This window comes from Felis catus, chromosome D3 (genome assembly GCF_018350175.1).
Source record: "Felis catus isolate Fca126 chromosome D3, F.catus_Fca126_mat1.0, whole genome shotgun sequence".
NCBI classification, from domain to species: Eukaryota; Metazoa; Chordata; class Mammalia; order Carnivora; family Felidae; genus Felis; species Felis catus.
The window spans coordinates 80426431-80447651 of NC_058379.1; the positions used below are offsets into that span (position 1 = coordinate 80426431).

The 21221-nt window shown below is 43.3% G+C and overlaps 1 protein-coding gene across 1 annotated transcript in view; it reads left to right on the forward strand.

Moving 5' to 3' along the window:
- Positions 1-2283: 2283 nt before the first annotated feature.
- PHLPP1 (PH domain and leucine rich repeat protein phosphatase 1) overlaps positions 2284-21221 on the forward strand; it is a 216508-nt gene continuing 197570 nt past the window's right edge. The window contains exon 1 of the mRNA XM_023242072.2: positions 2284-3979. Within this exon, the coding sequence (XP_023097840.2) occupies positions 2446-3979 (1534 nt within the window). The 5' untranslated portion in view covers positions 2284-2445. The remainder of the gene's footprint in view (positions 3980-21221) is intronic.

The window sequence follows — 21221 nt, forward strand, 5'->3', positions numbered from 1 at the left end:
TACAAAAAAATTCATCCAATGGTAATCTCTTTGTCTGACTTCCTGGACAAGGTCAGTTCCCCTTGTTGTATTTTTTGTCTTTTCCCATGGCACCTTGTATTTTTCCCTTTTCTAGATCGCTCTCACTTGTTGACTTTCTTTGTAATCTATATGCTCTGTGAAGGCAAGGGCAGTGTCTGATTTTTTTGGTCGCTTAACAGTGACTAGTATATAATATGTTTATAGTTTTTATTAAATTAATTGACATGACTATCTTATCTCTTTTGGGAGAATGTGCATTCCCCCTATTTTTAAAAACATGGAACTTGGTTCTGTTGATTGAAATGAAATGCAATAAAAATTAGTTTCATGATGGGGCGCCTGGGTGGCGCAGTCGGTTAAGCGTCCGACTTCAGCCAGGTCACGATCTCGCGGTCCGTGAGTTCGAGCCCTGCGTCGGGCTCTGGGCTGACGGCTCAGAGCCTGGAGCCTGTTTCCGATTCTGTGTCTCCCTCTCTCTCTGCCCCTCCCCTGTTCATGCTCTGTTTCTCTCTGTCCCCAAAATAAATAAAAACTTAAAAAAAAAATTAGTTTCATGAGGCCAAGGGGTAAGACTTCAAAAGAAAGATATAGAAAATCATTCTCAAGACTTTCCAGCATCAAGAGAAATATTTATTTTCATACTGGTAGCTTCCTCCATTCCTCTTCAGTGAAACAGTGTAGATAACCTAAGTATGGCTTTACTTGCCCTTACCAATTTCTATTATTTCAGCGACAAGTTCCAGCTGATTTTTTTAAAAGATTTTTTTTTTTTAACTTTTAAATAATCTCTATACCCAAGATGGGGCTCAAACTCACAGCCCGGAGATCAAGAGTCTCATGCTCCCTTGACTGACCCAGACAGGTGCCCCTGATCTCTCTCTTTTCTCTCCTTGCTTGTTTGCCCCCACCCCCTAATGTCCCTCCAGGTTTACTAACCTTATTGAAGTTAAGGGAGGCCCTGGATAGAGGCAGTTGACAAGTCTCACATGTGAAAATTTATAAAAATAAATCTGGGGGAATGGTAATTCAATTACAAATGTTTACTAAATTCTTTTGAATAGCAACCTGTTCTAGTCTAGCCTACAATATTGTTTAAATCGATGAGAAAATGCAACTTTTCAGACCACAACTAAACATTGTAGGAGCAGAAAACTTTTTTTTTTTCTTAATGTTTTAAGAAAAACCAACGTAAGACGTAACAGGGAACACACAGGACCGATCTCATATCCCACGTCTCCAGTCCATTTCTTCTACTTTCCACTGCTTTGCGTTGTCGTTAAGTTACTTCAAACTTTAAGGTCAATGGGAAAAAACAAGACAGCAGCCCTTTGCCTTTTCCTTCCCGCATATGGCTGTGGAAGAGGATAGGCTCCAGGTTGCACGATTTCGAAAACGCGTATTCAACAATTGCCCATTGGACTTTGTCTTCCCCTGGACTTGAAAAAGTGGGGAAAGTGAGGTTGGCCACTTTTATGGCCAGTTATCCTGTGGTGCTGTGGGCGTGTTTTTGCATCTCATACAATGGGTGGAGGTGAGAACCAAGGAACTGGGACCTTCGTACCGGTTAGCGTCCCTCAAAGCCCTCACTTTAAATTAGCAGGGAAAACGAAAGTCTTCTGGGGAGCGGGAATGGGCGGGTTGGGCACAAATTAATGAACAAGAACATTCCCGGGCACAGAGTTCAACAGCAGAGGGCACAATACCCACTGCCCATAGCCGGCGGCTGGCTGAAGGAGGGGCATAAAATAAGGAACTCTGGGGCCTGTGGTTCGCCCTGTTTCCTTCGGCATGTTCGTTCCAGCACTAGAACTACAACTCCCAAAGTGCAGCGCGCGTCCGTGTGTGAGTGTCTCCTCTCTCTCTCCCCAGCCGGCCCCTCTCCCAGGCATCGCGGGCACCTCCCGGGATACTGCCCCCGCCCCCGCCCCGCCCTCGTACGCACGCGTCACGTTTGTTTACCCTGAAGCCCCGCCTCTCCGCCGTCCTCCAGCTCGCTCCACTTCTCCCAGGAATGCCGTCATGCTAATGATGCATATTCATGAGGCCCTCGTGGAGCTCCCGCCCTGCCCGCCGCCCGCCTTCCCGCTCCCGGCGCGTGATTAATATTCAATGAGCCCAGCTACGCGGCTGGTTCGCCCCGGCAAAGTGGGGGGAGCGGGCGGGGCCTGCGCTCCTGAGCCCGCGACCCGGGCGGGGAGGGCGTGTGTGGGGGGGCGGTGGCGGCTAGGCGGGCGGGCGCGCGGAATGGAACACCGAGACACCGACGGAATGCTCCGAATTGCCACATAATCCCCTGGAACGGCCGCGCGGAACGCCATTGGCTTCTCTCTTCTCCCCGCGCCGCCGTCTCCCACCTTCGCCTCATCGCCTCCCTCTCCTCCCGCTGCCTCCGGAGCTGGGGGGGAAGCGCGAAGCCCCACTGCAATGGAGCCCGCCGCCGCGGCTACGGCGCAGCGACTCCCAGAGACCAGCAGGGAGGACCGAGCTCCGGCTCCCGCGGCGGCGGCGGCTTTGGCGGCTCTGGCGGCAGCGGCCGGGGGCGGCCGGAGCCCGGAGCCCGCGCAGACCTCGGCAGCCCCGACCGGCGGGGCGCGGGAAGAGGCCCCCGGCGAGGCGCAGCCGGGGCCACCGCCGAGCCGGGCGGGAGGCACGGGTCGCCGGCGGCGGCGCGGCGCGCCCCAGCCCACCGCCGGCGGGGCTGCCCCGGTGCCCGGGGCCGGCAGCGGCGCCAACTCCCTCCTGCTGAGGAGAGGGCGGCTGAAGAGGAATCTGTCCGCGGCCGCCGCCGCCTCGTCGTCCTCCTCGTCGCCGTCGGCGGCGGCCGCTGCCGCCTCGCACTGCCCCGGCGCCGCCGGCCTCTCTGCCTCCTGTTCGGCCTCGGCGTCCCTGTGCACCCGGAGCCTGGACAGGAAGACGCTGCTCCTGAAGCACCGGCAGATGCTGCAGCTGCAGCCGTCGGACCGGGACTGGGTGAGGCACCAGCTCCAGCGGGGCTGCGTGCATGTCTTCGACCGCCACCTGGCCTCGACCTACCTGCGCCCGGTGCTCTGCACGCTGGACACCACGGCCGGCGAGGTGGCCGCCCGCCTGCTGCAGGTGGGCCACAAAGGCGGCGGCGTGGTGAAGGTGCTAGGCAAGGGGCCCGGACCCGCGGCCGGCGCGGAGCGGCTCCCCGACGTCGGCCCCCGGCTCGCGCCTGCCGAACCCCGGGACTTTGGGCCGCCGCCGGGGAGGAGCGGGCTGGCTGCCGTCGGGGGCCCGCCGCGCGCGCCTCCCGCGGACCTGCAGCTGCGGGGCGGCCCGGGCGGGTGGGCACGCCGTTCCTCCCGCGCCAGCCCCGCGCCGTCTGACTCCAGCCCGGGGGAGCCGGGCGCCCCGCAGTCCCTGGACGGCGCAGCCGCGGGCCCGACCTCCGACACGGAGAGCTTCAGCCTGAGCCCCAGCGCCGAGAGCGTGTCCGACCGGCTGGACCCCTACAGCAGCGGCAGCGGCTCGTCGTCGTCGTCCGAGGAGCTCGAGGCTGATCCGGCCCCGTCGGGGGCTCCGGGCCAGCCCCGCCTGCCCGGCCGCTCTGCGCCGTCCCGGCCCGGAGCGGGCGGCCGGCCGCCTTCCCCGACGGCCTCTCCGCCTCCGCTGCAGCCGAAAGCGCCGAGGGCGGCCGATGGCCCGGGAGGGGCCGCCCGGGACCGGCCGAGGGAGGAAAAGGCGGCTGCAGCCTCCGCCCTCGGCCGCCCCCAGTCGACCCCGGGTGGGAACGGGGCGGCCCCGGAGAAAGCGCCTCCGCCGCCCACCCTGTACGTGCAGCTCCACGGAGAGACCACCCGGCGCCTGGAGGCGGACGAGAAGCCGTTGCAGATCCAAAATGACTACCTCTTCCAACTGGGATTTGGGGAGTTGTGGAGGGTGCAGGAGGAAGGCATGGACTCGGAGATTGGCTGCCTCATCCGCTTCTATGCAGGTAAGGGAATCACCTGTATTTTGACGTGCGGGCTGTAAACACTTCCAGATCCCGAGGAGTTGAGTGCCAACCAGGAGTAAACGCGGGTCCTCGGGAGTCTTTGTTGCTTCTTTACAGCTTTCACGGACCATCTGTGTAGTAGTATATCGAGCAGTTTTAATACCCGAGACTCGCCGTCAGTCTTGAGGGCTCAGAGGTTGGGAAGCGATGTGGAAAAGGTGGCACAGCCACCAGGAAGTACAGGTGGCAGGTACTTCTGAGAACGGCGATAGGACTTCATGTTAACAGGGAGGGCACTTCCTTCAGGCCTCCCCTCCTGGGCACGTTAGGTTGGAGGCGGTTTGGGATTGCAGGTAAACGGTCTCGTGCACACAATACCGACGGGGGGGGGGGGGACCTGAGCAACAGAAATGCTCTAGGTCACTCTTTGTGCAGTTGTCCCCGTTTGCCATTCTCGCATGACTCCCAGGAGCTCCTTTCTCGTCATCCGGTTCAGCTGTCATGCTGTCATGCTTATTTGCCCACTTAGTCGTCGCTGGCAGATAGGACCCCTCTTCGTGAGACTTTTTCCCCAGAGCTTTTTTTTTTTGCTTTATTTCGGTTTCACCTGCAAGTTTGATTCTCCCATCAAAAGTGATGTGTCATTTGTTTTTCTCATTTCTGACTTAGAGCCTTTCTAGCTAGATCTGACCATGACCGTGTGACTGGCCGCAGGGATCACAATAATATTTGAAGTGGTTACCATATCTTGAGATGTGATCTAAAATCTTCCTCATTCATTGATTCTTTTTCTTTCCTTTTTTTTTTTTTTCCCAGTTCCAGCTTAAAACTTTTTTACTTTTCTCTTTATTTTTTTCCAGCTTTTGGAGATACGACTGACGTGTTAGATCTAATTCTTACTAGGGGTGACTAATGTTTCTCTTTTGATTAAAGACTTGGCAGATACCAAATTAGGGAGCTATACATCCTGGGTGTTATATTTGAGGTTTATATTTGTTTGCATCTTTGCATGTTTCCTTTTATTTAAAATAAAGTTAGCATAATAGAATTAGAAGTCTTAACTCCTCCCCAGCTTTACAATTCTAGTGTATAGGTGCTGGTGGAAAAGTAATCCTATTTGTAACTTGATTAATCTGTTGCCATTCTTTCTAATTTAATGTTTTTTGGTCCAACTGGTGTCTTAGTGGCAGTTGAGTCAATGAATAAATCTTTACTCCCACACTGAAATATGCAAGACCAGGAGCATTCCGGGTGAGGTGTCTTTTTAAGTTTCACTGAAGTTTTAATATAACTCAAGTGGATTTCTGATGGATTTTTGTCTTCTAAAGAAAACCATATCATGATATTATAGCATTTGTGGCGTCTGAAGATAACATCTCAACTGAAAGACATGGCTTTAAAAGTTTATGGCCTAGAAAATCAGTGATTTTTTTTTTTTTTTTTTTTTAATATAGGAACAGCAAGTGCATCCTTATCTCCTGGAGCTCATGTGTTTTGTAAAATACTGTTATTTTTACAAAAGCATTAAATGGTAATCACACTTGGAATGAGAATACTAACATGAGAATGATAAATGCCCTTATCACCAAACCAATTACGTGGAATGAAGTATATAGAGAGGAGGGGATATGTAGAATAAACAGTATTGAACATGTTATACATAAAAAGCTCTGCGTCTCTTGTCCTTGTGTTGATCATGATAAATGTCTATGGGAAAGGTTTTGGGTGTCCTAGTCATGAAATTTAAATCTTTGATTCCCTTAATTACCTCTTCAAGTGTGTCTAAAATATTCTAAGTGACTGATATACAGTGGTTTTTGTTTTTTTTTAAGCTTATCAATCTAAAAGTGACACATTTTCTTTCTGGTTAAGTCAAATTTCTGGTGTGGGCATTTTGATCTTTTTTGTTTATGGAAAGCAGCAGTTGTTTCTTAACTTGCTTCATTTCTGTGTGCACAACATAAGTACATATATACTTCTGTGTATGTGCTTGTCAAAATGGCTAATAAAACGGGGGCGTCACACGCGGTATCCAACCTGTCCTTGAATGTGAAGCCAGTGTACAGGTGTCCCAGAAGCAAGATGCTTGTTCTAGAGGTGTCTGGTTGTTTGTTTTTTACACAGAGTTGAGCCTATTTTAAATCCAAGGTAATACATAAAATGTCTCTGCTGACATGCATTTGCCACAGAACTAAATTGCGCTGATGGTACTTGAACTTTTGCAAGGAAGCTTAGTTATTGATGAACAAAAGGGCCTTGTTATAAGGTGGTCTTACTTATTATAGGAACACCGTCAGGACTTCACAGGCAAATGAGGCTTTGTGCCTCGCTGGAGGAGATTCCTAGAAATTACCCTGGCAGTCGAATGAATGTAGCAGGACACCCAACGAGAACGTGTTACGTTTTGGTGGTATTTCTTATCCTTAGGAAAAAGAGAATTAAAGTTTATTTTAGATAAAGGTGTCGCATGCCACATTTGTTTTTATAATTCTAGGTATGACTTTTAAATTTCTTGCTGTGTTTTTGTTAAGGTGTGTAGTTGGAGTTAAGGATAGATTAGGAAGTTGCCTTTGAAGCATTTTGAATACTTTCCTGTATTTAAATTGAACTCATTATCTGCTATTTAGTTATCTAGTCAGCTACTTTTTTTTTTTTTTGAGAAGTTTTTGTTCAACCGAGAACTTTCATTCTTTTGAAGGTCACCTTTCAATGGAATTTTAGTATTTATAACTTGACTCAAGTTATTCTTAAAAGTCTTTGAAAGGCATTCGCAGTTGCTTTGAATATTTAATACTTATTTGGGTAAAGTCAAATGGAAGTCTTTAATGAGGTATAAGGTGTTGGACGAAAGGTGCTATCTAATTACAGAGTTGTTAATGAAAACTTAGTTTGAAAATTGTATCTTTCAAGCATTCTTTAAGCTGCTGATTTAAAACATGACAAAATTTAAGTGGCTGTATATGAAGTTACTGGTCTTAAGTATTTTAAGTATGTTAACATTTAATTTCCTCTTAAAGTTAACTATCTTAAATTTTGCTTGGAAGAGAGTAATTTTAGGTTAAAAAGTTTAAAAATTTATGTGGCTTGACGTAAGTTATGGACTTCAAAACATTAACGAGCTTTGTGTTTTGGACTCCCCAGGGAGTCTGAGTGATTGGCCAAGGGCAGTGTTAAACTATATATTTTTTGACTCTGTTCTGCCACCTTTTAGATTTAGTGGTTTAGCTATTTCAGTTCCAATTGTAATAGTGGGAAAGGGTGTTGGCAGAATGGAGAGCACACCCACTGTGCCTAGTGAAATCTTGGACAAGATGTTTTTATGGGACTTTTGGGATTGCTCAGGAGAACAATCTCCTAACCCCTCATATTTCTTCTCTTTTTCTCTTTTGGGAATGATCAAACCTTACATGGTTTCCTGCATGGAAACTGAGAAGGGGTGGTTCAGCATTAAGCTGTAATATTGACCAGCAGGCTCTTATTACTATAATTACAGCAGTATTGAGTAACGTGCTATGAACATGTGACACCAATGTGTGCTTGAACAGTCCTTTCAATTTTAAGAACAAAGGGTTTAACTTTAATTTTGTTGTTTTAGATTTACATTTTATATTTGTTGTTTTTGGTATAAACTGCATGCTATCTTTTCCTTCGTAACTGTGGTTTGAGAACATCTATTAATATGTTGGGTTTTATCATCTTCACAAATTTTAAAGGGCTTTCACATAAATTATCTTATTTGTCCTTTCAAAAACATTATTAGGGAGGAGTCGATGTCAATCCTCTTTTCAGAGTGAGAAACGTGCACAGAGAGGTTTGCCTCTTGCTTGTGGTTTTTCAGTCCTTGGCAGAGCTGAGTATATAGAGAGCTGGGCTATTCTGTTTTGCAATTCATATCACTTTCCATGAATCGATGCTGAATTTCATTTACACTTGAATTTTTCAGTTGGTTAGAAGCATGCAGAAAATATGCTATTTTTGTTGGTAATGAGGTGATATTATCCTCTAGTCCAAAGTGGTATTCCTTATGAAATATTGATGGTCTTATTTTTTTTATCATGCTGCCTTTGAACACCCAGAGTACCAAGACTGGCAAATTAATACGCAATACAGAAAGAGTACTGTACTAAAGTGTTGTCAATATTCTGGTTGCAAACAATGATACTTGCATTTAAGTTGCTAGGAAATGAAGTTTACTTAATGACTTTATTTTTTTTATCTGACCATGCCTTATTTGTTAAACAGTAAATCTTCATTGGGTCTAGAAAATTAACACTTCATCTGAAAAGTGGATAACTTTTCAGGGTGGAGGTGTGACAATTCAGTTCCTTTAAAACATAGGCTTACTTGTAAAGTATTGAAAATATACATCATAAAAGGTTTGCTTAAGTCTTTTTAGAATAGAATTACTGGTACTTTAGTGATAGTGCTTTTCTGGTGTTACTATGCTATTGTTATGATTATTTTTATCATTCATACATTATACAGAGCTAGAGAGTAAGCTCTTTTCCCTGAATTTCATTGTTGCTTCTGAAACTTCTAAAATGTGTGTCTTTTGTGCTGGGTGAAATAATGCAGGGAGAGGAGATGTGTCTAAGTTAGTTTGTAAGGTTTCCGGGTTAAAAGTTGTATCTTTTTGTTGCTATAAGATTGTTAAATCAACCACCTTAAATGATTGGTTACCTCAAGGTCATTATTTTTTAAAGTGTAAAGTGTTTTGGTTTCTTGCTCTTTTTTTTTTTTTTTTTAAGAGTCCTGCATTTGATTTATTGGTAACATAACAGTCATTGACATTCTTTATGATCCAAGCCTGGTGTAATACTTGGCATTTTAGTTTAAACATTTGTTGAATTGAATTTGTGGAATTTTGTTAAGCAGCTGGTGGTGCATGCCCTGATCTTCAGCCTTCCATCCTGTTTGGGCCCCCAGGGATGCGTTAAACACACATACACGCGGAGGCATTTCTCCCATGGCAGCAGATTTTAGATGTGCCACATACTATTAATATCTTCTCTTTCACGTGAGTGAAGCTCTGTGTGGATTTTAAGAGAGCAGTTCTCTCTCCCAAGTTTGCTTAGAGTTAACAGGTGTTTTTTTTTTCCCCCTTCTTTTCAAAGGCATCTCTTACCTCAACTTTGAGATGAACTTAATGAGACATCTGTCAAATGAGGCATCTTAGATTTAATGATTTTGTTACGTGCCAGGGTTGAACACAATTCAGTTTATCTGGACAGGAGACGGGTTTAATTGTTGTACTGTGAAAGTCAGGAGATCTTGAAGCCGCTCAGGAGAAAAGCTTTTTCCTTTAAAAAAGATGCCTGACGTTTTGAAATAGAGAAGTTACCAAAACGTCTGGGAAAATGAAGCCTTTAAAAAAAAAAAAAAAAAAAAAAAGAATCCCACCTTCTAAAACCCACTCCACCTCTTTAATCCCAGGCATCTGGTGCAACCCTGGTAATGAGGGCCTTTGAATCTGGCCTCCTGTCCCTGTGCTTCTGGGGCAAACCCTTTTTTATACTTACCTTTGGTTTTCTAAAGATAGTATAATTAAAACAAAAAATTTGACCATGTGGATTCTTTAGACATATTAGGTATTTACAACCTAAGTCTGTGGTGACTGGTTGTGTTTTGATTTGTATGAGACTTCAACTCTAGGCTTTGGGAAATTTTGATAAATTTGAAGCTCAGAGATCTGGAAAGAATAGATTTTAGTGATATTTGGATTAAAAAACGTTAGGATATTTGGCTAACTATGAAATAGCAACTCCTCTAGGTTGAGTGATACCGTACATTAGAATCCAACATGATGACAGTTATGGGATTACTGAAGTGTTACTACACTTTGATTTGGAGGTAGAATGGTTTTGTTGTATACCTCGTGTGTAACATACGCCTGGTGTACCTTTTAGTATCTTTAATGAAACAAAGCATAACCTTCCAAGAAAGCCAGGTTCTTGCTGAAACAGTTGTTTCCCTGTTGTATTTTTACATTTGAGATTGCCTTAATACATTGTAAAATGTGTTTAAAGATAAAGTATCTTGTTCGGGTACAAGTCCGGGAGCTTCTGAGTTTGGAGACTCGAGGTGCTATTAGAAAAGGAGTGGAGGGGCGCCTGGGTGGTGCAGTCGGTTAAGCGTCCGACTTCAGCCAGGTCACGATCTCGCGGTCCGTGAGTTCGAGCCCCGCGTCGGGCTCTGGGCTGATGGCTCAGAGCCTGGAGCCTGTTTCTGATTCTGTGTCTCCCTCTCTCTCTGCCCCTCCCCCGTTCATGCTCTGTCTCTCTCTGTCCCAAAAATAAAATAAACGTTGAAAAAAAAAATTAAAAAAGAAAAAGAGTGGAAAAGTCTATTTGTAGGTTGTACACATTTTGTAAGTTTGTAAATATCAGTATTTTGGCAAAAAAAAAAAAAAACCCCAAAATTCAGAACTTTTGGCATATACTTTCCCAAATGAAATTAGTGTCATTTCCAGTTATATGAAAGCATTCAGTTGAAGACTGAGCACAATTTGAAATAATTTTGCTTTAGACCATTTAAATAAGGAGTGAAAAGTCTTGTAGAACTTTGAGGTTTGAGATGATTTGAATTGGTTGATTTTTCTTTTTAGCGTTGTTTTTTTTTTTTTTTTTCCCCTGCATTCTTTTCAAGCAGGAAGAGTTTTGTATTTTTTGCTATTCCTACCGACTCATACATTTGGTAAAAAGTAGAGAATGAATCTTTTCATATACCCTCTGTTAACAACATGTTAGAATATTTGGGCTTTCTTTTCAAATATGAGGCATGTTTTTGAATATAGTGATAGTATGATCTGTACTTGTTTTCATTGCCTATTCAAGAATTACTTTAGGGGCGCCTGGGTGGCGCAGTCGGTTAAGCGTCCGACTTCAGCCAGGTCACCATCTCGCGGTCCGTGAGTTCGAGCCCCGCGTCGGGCTCTGGGCTGATGGCTCAGAGCCTGGAGCCTGCTTCCGATTCTGTGTCTCCCTCTCTCTCTGCCCCTCCCTCGTTCATGCTCTGTCTCTCTCTGTCCCAAAAATAAATAAACGTTGAAAAAAAAATAAATCTTAAAAAAAAAAAAAAAAAGAATTACTTTGATTTTTACAGCCCGTTCACTCCTGACACGTAGTCCAAAGAATGAAATTTTATGCACAGAACCAGTTTGGTTTTTTATTTTGTCAATGATGAGAAATATATTCCTTAGGAGTTCTGTCTTTTTCCCATTCATCTATCTTGAGAGCTTGTATGGTGGTGTCTTCGTCCTGAATGGGTGCTACATTATGGTTCTTGAGTTTGGCTGATGTGTCCTGGGGTCTGGTGAAAGTATCCTTGTTTGTTTGTTTTTCAAAAATAACTTTTGGGAAAAAATTATATGGTTTTATCTCACACTCTGAGAAAAGAAGGTGTATAGTTTAAGGAAATCAGTCTGAAAGTTGGTCTGACTTTGGGTATTCATTTTATTAACCTATCCTGGGCGTTGCTTTCCTGATGATGAGGTTGGAGTGTAGTAAGCGTAAGATCTTTTTCAACTCTTTTTTTTTTTTTTTTTTTTTTGGGACAGAGACAGAGCATGAACGGGGGAGGGGCAGAGAGAGAGGGAGACACAGAATCGGAAACAGGCTCCAGGCTCTGAGCCATCAGCCCAGAGCCTGATGCAGGGCTCGAACTCACGGACCGCGAGATAGTGACCAGGCTGAAGTCGGACGCTTAACCGACTGCACCACCCAGGCGCCCCTCTTTTTCAACTCTTAACATACTGGGGCTCCATTCGAGAACCTTTTCTTCCCATTAGGAAGGCTAAAAGTTGTAGTTGTTTTGTTTTATAAGACCTGCCCATGGGCTTAAAAGAGTCAAATCTCCTGCATTTTGTCAGGGAGAAAGGAATCGACTTGGACCTCATATACGCAAGATAGCCTGAGGTTGACAGCCAAAGTAGACCGCCTTTTTGGTATAGATTCGGACAAATGACCGCATAGGTAATGTTTGGTTCATTCTCTCTCCCCGTCAGCCTTACCTCCCAACCTAGACCTCAGCATGCTGGAGATGATTTAAAGAAATACATCCTTTTAAAAGTTAGAGTTGTTGTTGTTGTTGTTGTTGTTTTAATGTTTTATTTTTGAGAGAGAGAGACAGACAGACAGAGCACGAGTGGGGGAGGGGCAGAGGCAGACACAGACTCCGAAGCAGGCTCCATCCAGGGTCCGAGCTGTCAGCGCCCACCACCCACAGATGGAGAGCTCATGACCTAAGCTGAAGTCGGATGCTTAAGTGACTGAGCCACTCAGGCACCCCTAGAGTTTTTTCTTAAGTTGACATATAAAGCAATAATAATCATAATTCAGTTTATCAAGTTTACTGTAACGATAACTCTGTATTTGAGGTATTCAGATGTGCAAAACTTACCGGATTGTTAGCTTTAATTTTTGCTGAGGTGTGTGCCTGTCTCCTTGTGCCTAGAGTCTCAGGAGAAAAAGCACTTAAAGAAAATGGAATTTTTGTGTTGTTATTTTGATTAGATGATAGACTTTAGGATCCCACAGAGATCCTAAGCAAGTCCGTAGAGGTTAAGTGTCCGGTCCAAGATCATTGATCAAGTAAGTCATTCTCAGAATTAGGAATAGCAGTCATGATTTGGATTATCTGTCCATTGTTCTTTTTCTCACCGCACTGCCTGCTTACGAATTTATGATCTTTGGATCCTCCTTATATTTAGTATTCAAAATGAAAGTTAAGAAAAATGGAGTGTACTTACCACATTTGGTGGTTTCTCTGTGACTTCAAGGTGTTTCTGGTTTCATTTCATTGTCATCAGTGCTTTTGAGAGGTTGCCCATCACTTTGACAGACATAAGGGTGGGGGGCTTTTAATGGAGCTGTTGGCTATCTTAATTGCATAGAGGCAAATTAGAATGTTACCCTTTGGGGGATTTAATGATAGAACTTTAAAGCTGACAGATGGTTGGCTGCGAGGACTTCCAGTACTAGAAAACCAATGGTGATTTGTCTAGGACTTTGAAATTGAAATTGTTAGAATGGAACTGTAAAAAGAAATCACTGACTTTTAAAAAATGTTTGGGAAAAATTTTAAAAAGAGATTTTGAAGAAAAATTCTCATTTAAATATGTTCATTGGAAAGATTCAGTGTTCGTTATATTCTTTATTTCAACAAAATTTTTAAAGATGTCTTCTCACAATGAAAAGAGCATAGCTTATTCAGGTACACATACTCAGTTCTACTTTTGTCTCATATAAAAAAACCCAAAACAACTGACTTCAGTCATCTTTGGGCTTTTGTCGTTTGTTGGTTTTGGAAGTCTTCATCATGAAATCTCCTGTTTTGCATATCTCCTTTCTCTCCCTAAAAGAGGGGGAGAGGGAGAAGAACAGAGAAAGAAATTCCTGCTCCTGTTAGCAAAAAGACAGTTTGTGAATATTTTTAGGGGTGTGAGAAAGATTTCCTTCTATATTAGGCTCTATTTTAATTTAAGCATTTACCTTAAGCAAAAGTTTTAGCTTTCCTTATAGGGAAGTTAATCTACTGAGTCAATTAATTCCTCAAAGATGACTGTTCATTTTTAATATGAGGAAGGGAACTTTTTAAGGTGCAGAAGTACAAAAGGGTAAAAATACATTGCATCTGACATGTAGAATATGTACTCCAGATGCTGAAACAGAGGAGAAATTTCTCTTGATGGTCTCTTGGAGAGGTGGTATGGCCGGGGGCAGCTGACATTCAGTTTTATGTAATAACGATCTCTCCTTATGGGAGGAAGTAAATTCTGTAATTGAAGGACACTCATTCTCTTATACATGCCCCACACATGCGTTCTGCATTGAACGTTGAGGCAGGATGTTCATGGGAGGTGGTAGTCATATTTACCGACGGGAGGGAGGGGTAGGTGGGTGGGGTAAATACACTTGGGAGAGAAAAATCTTGATTTGAAAAAATTTGCCATTCTTAATTATGTGGATCCTTTTTTTCCACATCTTAATTGTAACGTATTTATGTTGTGAATGGCTTATTTATATCCCTTTGCTCACTTTTTGTTTGATATTTGCCTTTTTCCTACTGGTCTATAGGTTGGTTTTGGGGGGTATATTTAGGGGAAACTAGCTTTATTTTGTAAGTCACTAATATTTTCTTTATCCGTTACACTTTTATGTCAGTCTTTTCCTCTAGATATTCAGGGTTCTGTGTCATGCTTAAAAAGACTCCCTATCCTAGGATTAAAACATGAAACTTCCTGTATTTTCCTGTGGTATCTTACAGTTCTATTTTCTCTGCTGAAAATTTTAATCTGTTTAAGAAAGATAGGAAGTAGGGAAGAAATTGTGTCAATACTTTTTATTGAATAGTTATTTCTTCACTGATTTAAATGCCACTTTTCCTCAGTTTGTCTTTTAACTAAGATTAGAATCTATGATATAGGACAGTTTAGGTTTAGAAGCTATTTTGAATTTGTTGAAGAAAAGAGGGAGAAAGAGAAGGATGCTTATCTGATTTCCACTACCTTTCTTTTTTACTCCCTAATTTCCCAGTAGCAGATTGTGACCATTACTTCCAGGACTCATGTGCTTCTGGAATATGGATCTGTCAGGATTCTCTTTTCCTGTGGATACTTTGTCATCCTGAAGTAGCTGGGATGGGAGTGGGGTCAGCTGGAATATAAAATGCTGATGTATAGACACGTATAGATACACATGTATATATGTGTGTCTACAAATGTGTGTGTAAGTATTTGTATAATATACATTATATATATTGCAATATACACATTGCATTAGGGAGCATTCAGCTGCTTATTTATGCTGAAGAGATTCCTTTTTTTTTTTTTTTTTTCCTTCTGAAGAATTTCTGGGGACTACTCTGAAGGTCACTGTGGAGCACATAGGATTTATCTTTTGAATATAGAAAAAGGAAGACTAGCATGTTTATCAGAATCAGTAACAGCTCTGCTAGTGGTGCTTTGAGGTTTTCCTGAGTTGGACTGAGAAGGGGTTTCTGTAGGTGGCCATGAATTGAGATGACAAGGACATAATGTCAAATAACTCTGAGCTGAAAATGGTGTTAACGGGACCAGTGTCCTAATGGCAGTCCTGGCACGTTAGTGCTATAGGTAAATGAAGTCCCTGGAAAGATGAAATAGTTTTAGTGGGTCCTAAATGTCAAACCTAGACAAGTCAAGTTGGAACATCTACCACCTGAGCAGGCTCTCATGCTCTAGTGACCAGTTCTTAGTCATGGGACCACAAGACAAAAATTGTACTACCGTTGCATTTCGTGGCCTTATCAGACCCTCTTTGTTGGAGAGCTGAGATTCTTCTCTGTAGGCTTTTAGCGGTATTACCCAAGTTCAAAGTTGTCTTAGCTGGAGTGGATTCCGGACTTGAATCCATGAATATTTAAGGAGAAAATCTCCAGACCCATTGCCCTAAAATACTAAATGAAATAATGATGCCGTTGCCAAACTCATTTAGGTGTTTACAAGTAACATTTCTTCCACAATGACAAACCAGATGGCATTTTTTTTTTAATTTGAAGAAACAAGTGCAAAGAATTAAACTTCCTCAGCATAATTGTATCCTACTATATATAATGTTCACAAAATTGAATAATATTTTGTTATTTAGGAAACGTTTATGTCCTTACTACATACTAGGCAGTGTTTTAAGTCCTTTGTATGTATTAGCTAATTTAATTGTCATAACAACCCTACGAGGTAGACCGTGTTATTACTTCAGTATTACAGATAGAGGAACTGAGTCACAGAACTGTTTAGTAACTTGTCTGGATTTGTACAGTGAGTAAAGCACAGGCAATATTCAAGTCCAGGCATCTGACCCCGGGATCAACTCCTCAGTACCCACCTTGTTTTGCTGAATGTGGACAACTTGTCCCTGATAACCTTCTGGGGCCAGCTTGAGCATATCATTGTTTAGGAAGCACGGATTTTGAAATAGTTAAGGCTGGACTTGGGTTCTGCATCTGCTGCTACCCCTAGGGCTCCATTGGCTTCTTTCCTTCTCTGTTGAAAGAGGCAATACCTTTGTGTCCCATGAGGTTGTTGAGCAGATCAACTGAAATCTGTGAAAGTGCCTGGCACAGCGGTACTGGCTGTTATGAACCGAGCCCTAGTCTTGGGTGGGAGGAGTGCTGACTGGGGACTAGCCACCTGGGTTTGGCTGCGGGCTTCTTTACTTGATGGGAAACCTGTAATGAGCCCCTTAACCTCCTCAAGCCTCATTAGAGAAAGAGGAGGAGAAAAGTGATAAAATAACTCAGTCTCAGAGAACTTTGTGAGGTTCAGATTTGGTGATACATGTGGAGGTGCTTTGTAAACTGTGATAAGCTACACAAATATAGTGTGGTTCTATCTTTAGCAATGGTGAATTGCCACAAACGTTAATTAGACTTAATTAGGACCCATTAAGGAAGATGGGGGACCCTGGTGCTCAGTGACAGTGGCAGACCATACACTTTTCACCCGTCCATCCGTCCATCCACCCATCCAGTAATTATCTACCAGGTCAGAGGTGCTTTGGAATCAAAGATGACTGATTTGAATTTTCTAGGATCCCTTGACATGCTTTCCATCTTGAGAGGATGTTTCTGGAAACAGCAAGCCCGCCAGCATTTCCACACAAAGGTGAACAGCGTTCTGGTGGAGGCAGTGTTCCCAGATGACTGTCGTAGCAGTGAACGAGGAAGGCTCCTGACTCCACTGTGTGAGGCCCCAGAGGGCCCTTGAGCCAAGTCTTGAAGGACCCGAAGGACTAGGCTGTTGTCTTAATTCTGGGATCCTGAATTGTTTGAGGAGCAGCCATAAATTACTAGTTCAAAGTCCAGTCAGACTGAGTTTATCCTCTAAGATTTACTAAGTACCTTTCCATCTAGGCCTCTGGGCCTTTTTATCCACTTGAATTATTTGGGTTCCATTTGGTATCAGAGTTTGTGAGGATACAAATTCTGGGTTAAGCAAATATGAATTTTGCTTTTCTGAAAAGAAAATGCAAATGTGCACATACTTGATGTTGCCCTGAAGCCTGGTGCAGGGGTCCTGCAGTACATTTGAAAGACATTCTCTTATTTCTTATTTTAAGGCCTGTGAGGGTTTTGCTTTCCTCAGATTTATTGGAATTATGGGAAATGTGATTATCTTTTGGAGTCGGTTTTTTCTTTTTAATTTTTATTCTTTTTTAAATTTTTTTTTGGTCAACGTTTTTATTTATTTTTGGGACATTTAATTTTTATTCTTTAAAATGTATTTATTTATTTATTTATTTATTTATTTATTTATTTATTTATTTATTTAACTAGGTTCCACACCCAACGTGAGGCTTGAACTCACGACCCTGAGATTAAGAATCGCATGTTGTACCAACTGAGCCAGCCAGGTGCCCCCGGAGGCAGTTACTTTCTTTTACTTTAGTGACACATAGTAGACTGCATTAATGTAAAATTTGGACGATGATGAGTTGGTCATAATCTGAGAATGTTATTTTTCACTGTGCTCAGTCTCCACTGATGAAGGAACTTTTTAAAAGAGTTCTTGTGTGGACTAGGAGGAAACACAGTTCTGAAGTGTTCATGTAAGCAAAAGCAACATATTAGCTCTTGAATCCATGGCTGGAAAGCTTGTACTATGCATATGGCAAGTGAAGTCTTTACTAATGGCCCGTTATAAATTTTGTTTTAAATAGAAGGGAAATAAATGTCTCTGTGGAATATTGTCTCGTGTAGTAATGTGAATGGCATCACTGGAAAAAAGGTCTTCAGTTGCTTTTTGGTTTTGTTTTTATTTTTATGGAAAAAAATTTTTTTAATGTTTTATTTATTTTTGAGACAGAGACAGAGCGTGAGCAGGGGAGGCAGAGGGAGAGACACACACAGAATCCGAAGCAGGCTCCAGCCTCTGAGCTGTCAGCACAGAGCCTGACGTGGGGTTCCAGCTCACAGACCGCAAGATCATGACCTGAGCTGAAGTCGGACGCTTAACCGACAGAGCCACCCAGGCGCACCTGTTTTGTTTTTAAATTATGACGAAGACCGTGGTTAAAAAAAAAAAAAAAAAAAAAAAAAAAGTTATTCAGATCCTGTCTAAAATAAGTCATGTTTCTACTTCAAATGAAAATACTAATTCATACTCATCAACATCGAGGTTAATCACCTGCCAATGTGTATTTTCCACTGTCATTAGCACCTTTTTGCCCTCTGTGACACAGGTTTACAGAGACTTCAGTTACCTCTTTGGAGTAATATCAACACCTGACAAGCTGATTTTATGGGGGATATTAACAGAACCATTGCGTTACCGTCAGTGTAATCAGAAGGAGAATAGTTACTGGTCCTTGTGATTATAAAGCAGGTGCTCAAAATCCCTTGCTCTGTAACCAAAGCAGTAAGAGGGACTTAGTGTTTTTAACCACAGTCTGACTGGTATTGTCTTATTAATACATGGTGACAAAAGTTCTGTAAACAGATTATGTTGGAACTTCAGAAGATAATGTCATTCTGAAGATACCACGTAAAAGTCCATTTCCAGAAGTAGGGTTTGTCTTGTAGTTAGTACAGTCAGAATGTTTGTTTTCTACCCTGAACTGGTGTGCAGCTTCTAATAGAGAATTGGGACCTGTCATTGCTTCCTGCTTTTGGAGATATGTGTAAGGTCTCCCACCTCCACCCCTTCCCCACAACTGAGCAACAAAACAAAAATGATTGCTAGCCTGCCTGGTTCTAAGAAACTGACAGATTAACGCCAGTCGCCTCAACCTTCAAATAATGCTGGTGGATAAAGGAAAGTAGTGTTGTTCATTTGTCTTTAAGGTACTCTCATAAGCACAACTATGCGTACCCCTTTGTACAGTATCTTTATACTTGTAGAAACATTTGTGATATTGGAGTAGACTTAACCAGAGGTGTCTGTGAATAGTTACCGAGTCAGAATCTAGTGAATGTGATAATTGAAGAAATCCCTGCTAGTCTATAGCTTTGCCAGGCTTCACGGGTCTAAACTGGGTGACAACTGCATGGATGTCTGAGGGGGGAGGGCATAGAATTGGGGCACTGGAAGGGACCCCGGCATCTAGTCCAGTTTCTTACCTAGTCTGGAAATCTGTACTTTCCTGATTGATGGTCATCTGGCCTGTGCTTGTGGACTGCCTACTAGGTACTTTATTCCAGGATCATGTTGAGTGAAGCTTTGCTCCTCGAGCTGTGACCTATGGACTAGCATCATCAGCATCTCCCAGGAGTGTGTTACGAATGCAGAATCTTAGGCCCCACCTCAGACCTGGAAGGAGTGCTAGCACTGGGGGCACCTGGGTGGCTCGGTTGGTTGAGTGTCTGACTCTTGATTTCAGCTCAGGTCGTGATCCCAGGGTCGTGGGTTCGAGCCCCGTGTCGGGCTCTCTGCTGAGCGGGGAGCCTCTGCTTGGGATTCTCTGTTTCTCACTGCTCCCTCTCCTTCCCCTTCCCCCCCTTCCTCCCCACTCCCCTCTCTAAAAAAAGAAAAAAAAAGTGCTGGCATTGGATGAATTGGGAGTGGGAGAGATTAGTATTGCAGGAAGGAAATCATTGGGAGCTTGTGTGGTTTAGAGAGATACTGAGAGCAGCAGAGGGAGAAAAGGAGTCGTGCGAAGATGTTATCCTCAGACTCAGTGGCTAATTGGCTGTTTCGGGAAAGAAGCTCAAAGATGTCGCGTGTGCAGTTTGATGAGAGAATTGGGTCAATTCATGACAGTTCATATCACTAGTTCACTAAGGCTGAAGGACCACGTGCTAGAGTTAGGGGTTGGTGATGTGAGAATGAACGAAGGTGTGTCTTCTGTTAATATTTACAAATATTTACCTGATGAGGACTGATTTTGCAGAGGATGAATTTGAAATGGTAGTACATGTGAAAGTGACTAAAGCCATCATTTAGCTGATTGAAGCGCCAGGCTCACCACCCAGCTCCCCGAGTTCAGTGGAACTTCTTTGGTTTCTGCTGCTTACAGCATGTGCAGTAATTTTCAGGAAGGTGATATAAACATTATTTATTTACTTGGTTTTCTTATAACTTTTTTTTTTTTTTCACATTCAATCAAAATAAATGCTAGTGCTGGCTGTGGCTGTGGGCAAAAGTGGACAGGTCTAAAAAGAATGTTTACATTAAATTTATGAAGCTCTCAGGATGAATGCCTTTTGAATGTAAGACTTTCCTATATGGGGTGTGTGTGTGTAAATTACATTAACAATTGTAATAACACTTGAAATACCTTAATGAAGACATTTACATATGGCCAAGGGAACACAAAAACCCTGTAAACAGCTCTCCCTGGAAGTGGAACGCTTTGGAAAGGCTCCATGGGAAGGATTCCTTTTGTGAATGGGGGATGAGCATTGCATGGCAAGGGTGTGTCAGGAACTAAGGCATGAATGAAAGGGCACCCTGTGGGTAGGTCCAGTAGTGAAGTGTTTGGTGATGAGGTTAAAGTGGTAGGAGGTGAGACTGAAAAGGAGGTTGGGGCCAGATGATGAACGGCCTCACATGCTAAGGATTTGACTTGATAAGCAGTGGGAGCTACTGAGCACTGTAAGGGTGTGTGTGGGTAACACAGTTAGGTTTGTATTCTAGGTCGTTAACTGGCAGCTAGCTGGAGGATGGATTGGAGAGGGAGCGACTAGAAACATGGATACTGCCTTAGCTGGGCCTTTCCTAAACATTTTAACGCACTGTGTGACCAGCTGGAGATCCAAAGGAAGAATGGTGTTGCCTCAAGGAGTTCAGCCTAGGAGGGGAGAAAGAAATAATTGCAATACAGAATACGTCACTTTTGAGGTTTGCACGGCGTGGTTACCAAATAGGAAACTAACCTGGTCTGCTGCAGTTGGGTGGGTGGAGAGGATTTTGAATATTGGGAAGAGTAGACTAGCAATAGGAGTGGATGGGATAGGGCATTCCTGGTAGGGCGACCAAGGGGCTCCCTGGGAGCTAGATGAAAAAGATCTGGACTAGGTCAGTGCAGACGAAGAACTGCGGAATGGGAATTGCTTAGAATGTAGAATTCTTGGGTCTTATTGAATGATTATATTTTGGGGGAGAAGGAGTAGTACAGGATTTATTATTCATTCCAGAACTAATTTGAGTATGTCTTCCATGTCAGGAACTGGGTCACTGTATCCCATGTCAGGGATATAGTGTGCATAAGATGGACAGGGTTTGTGTGTCAGGATCACTTGGAGGTTTCTGGTTTGACTGTAATCCCAT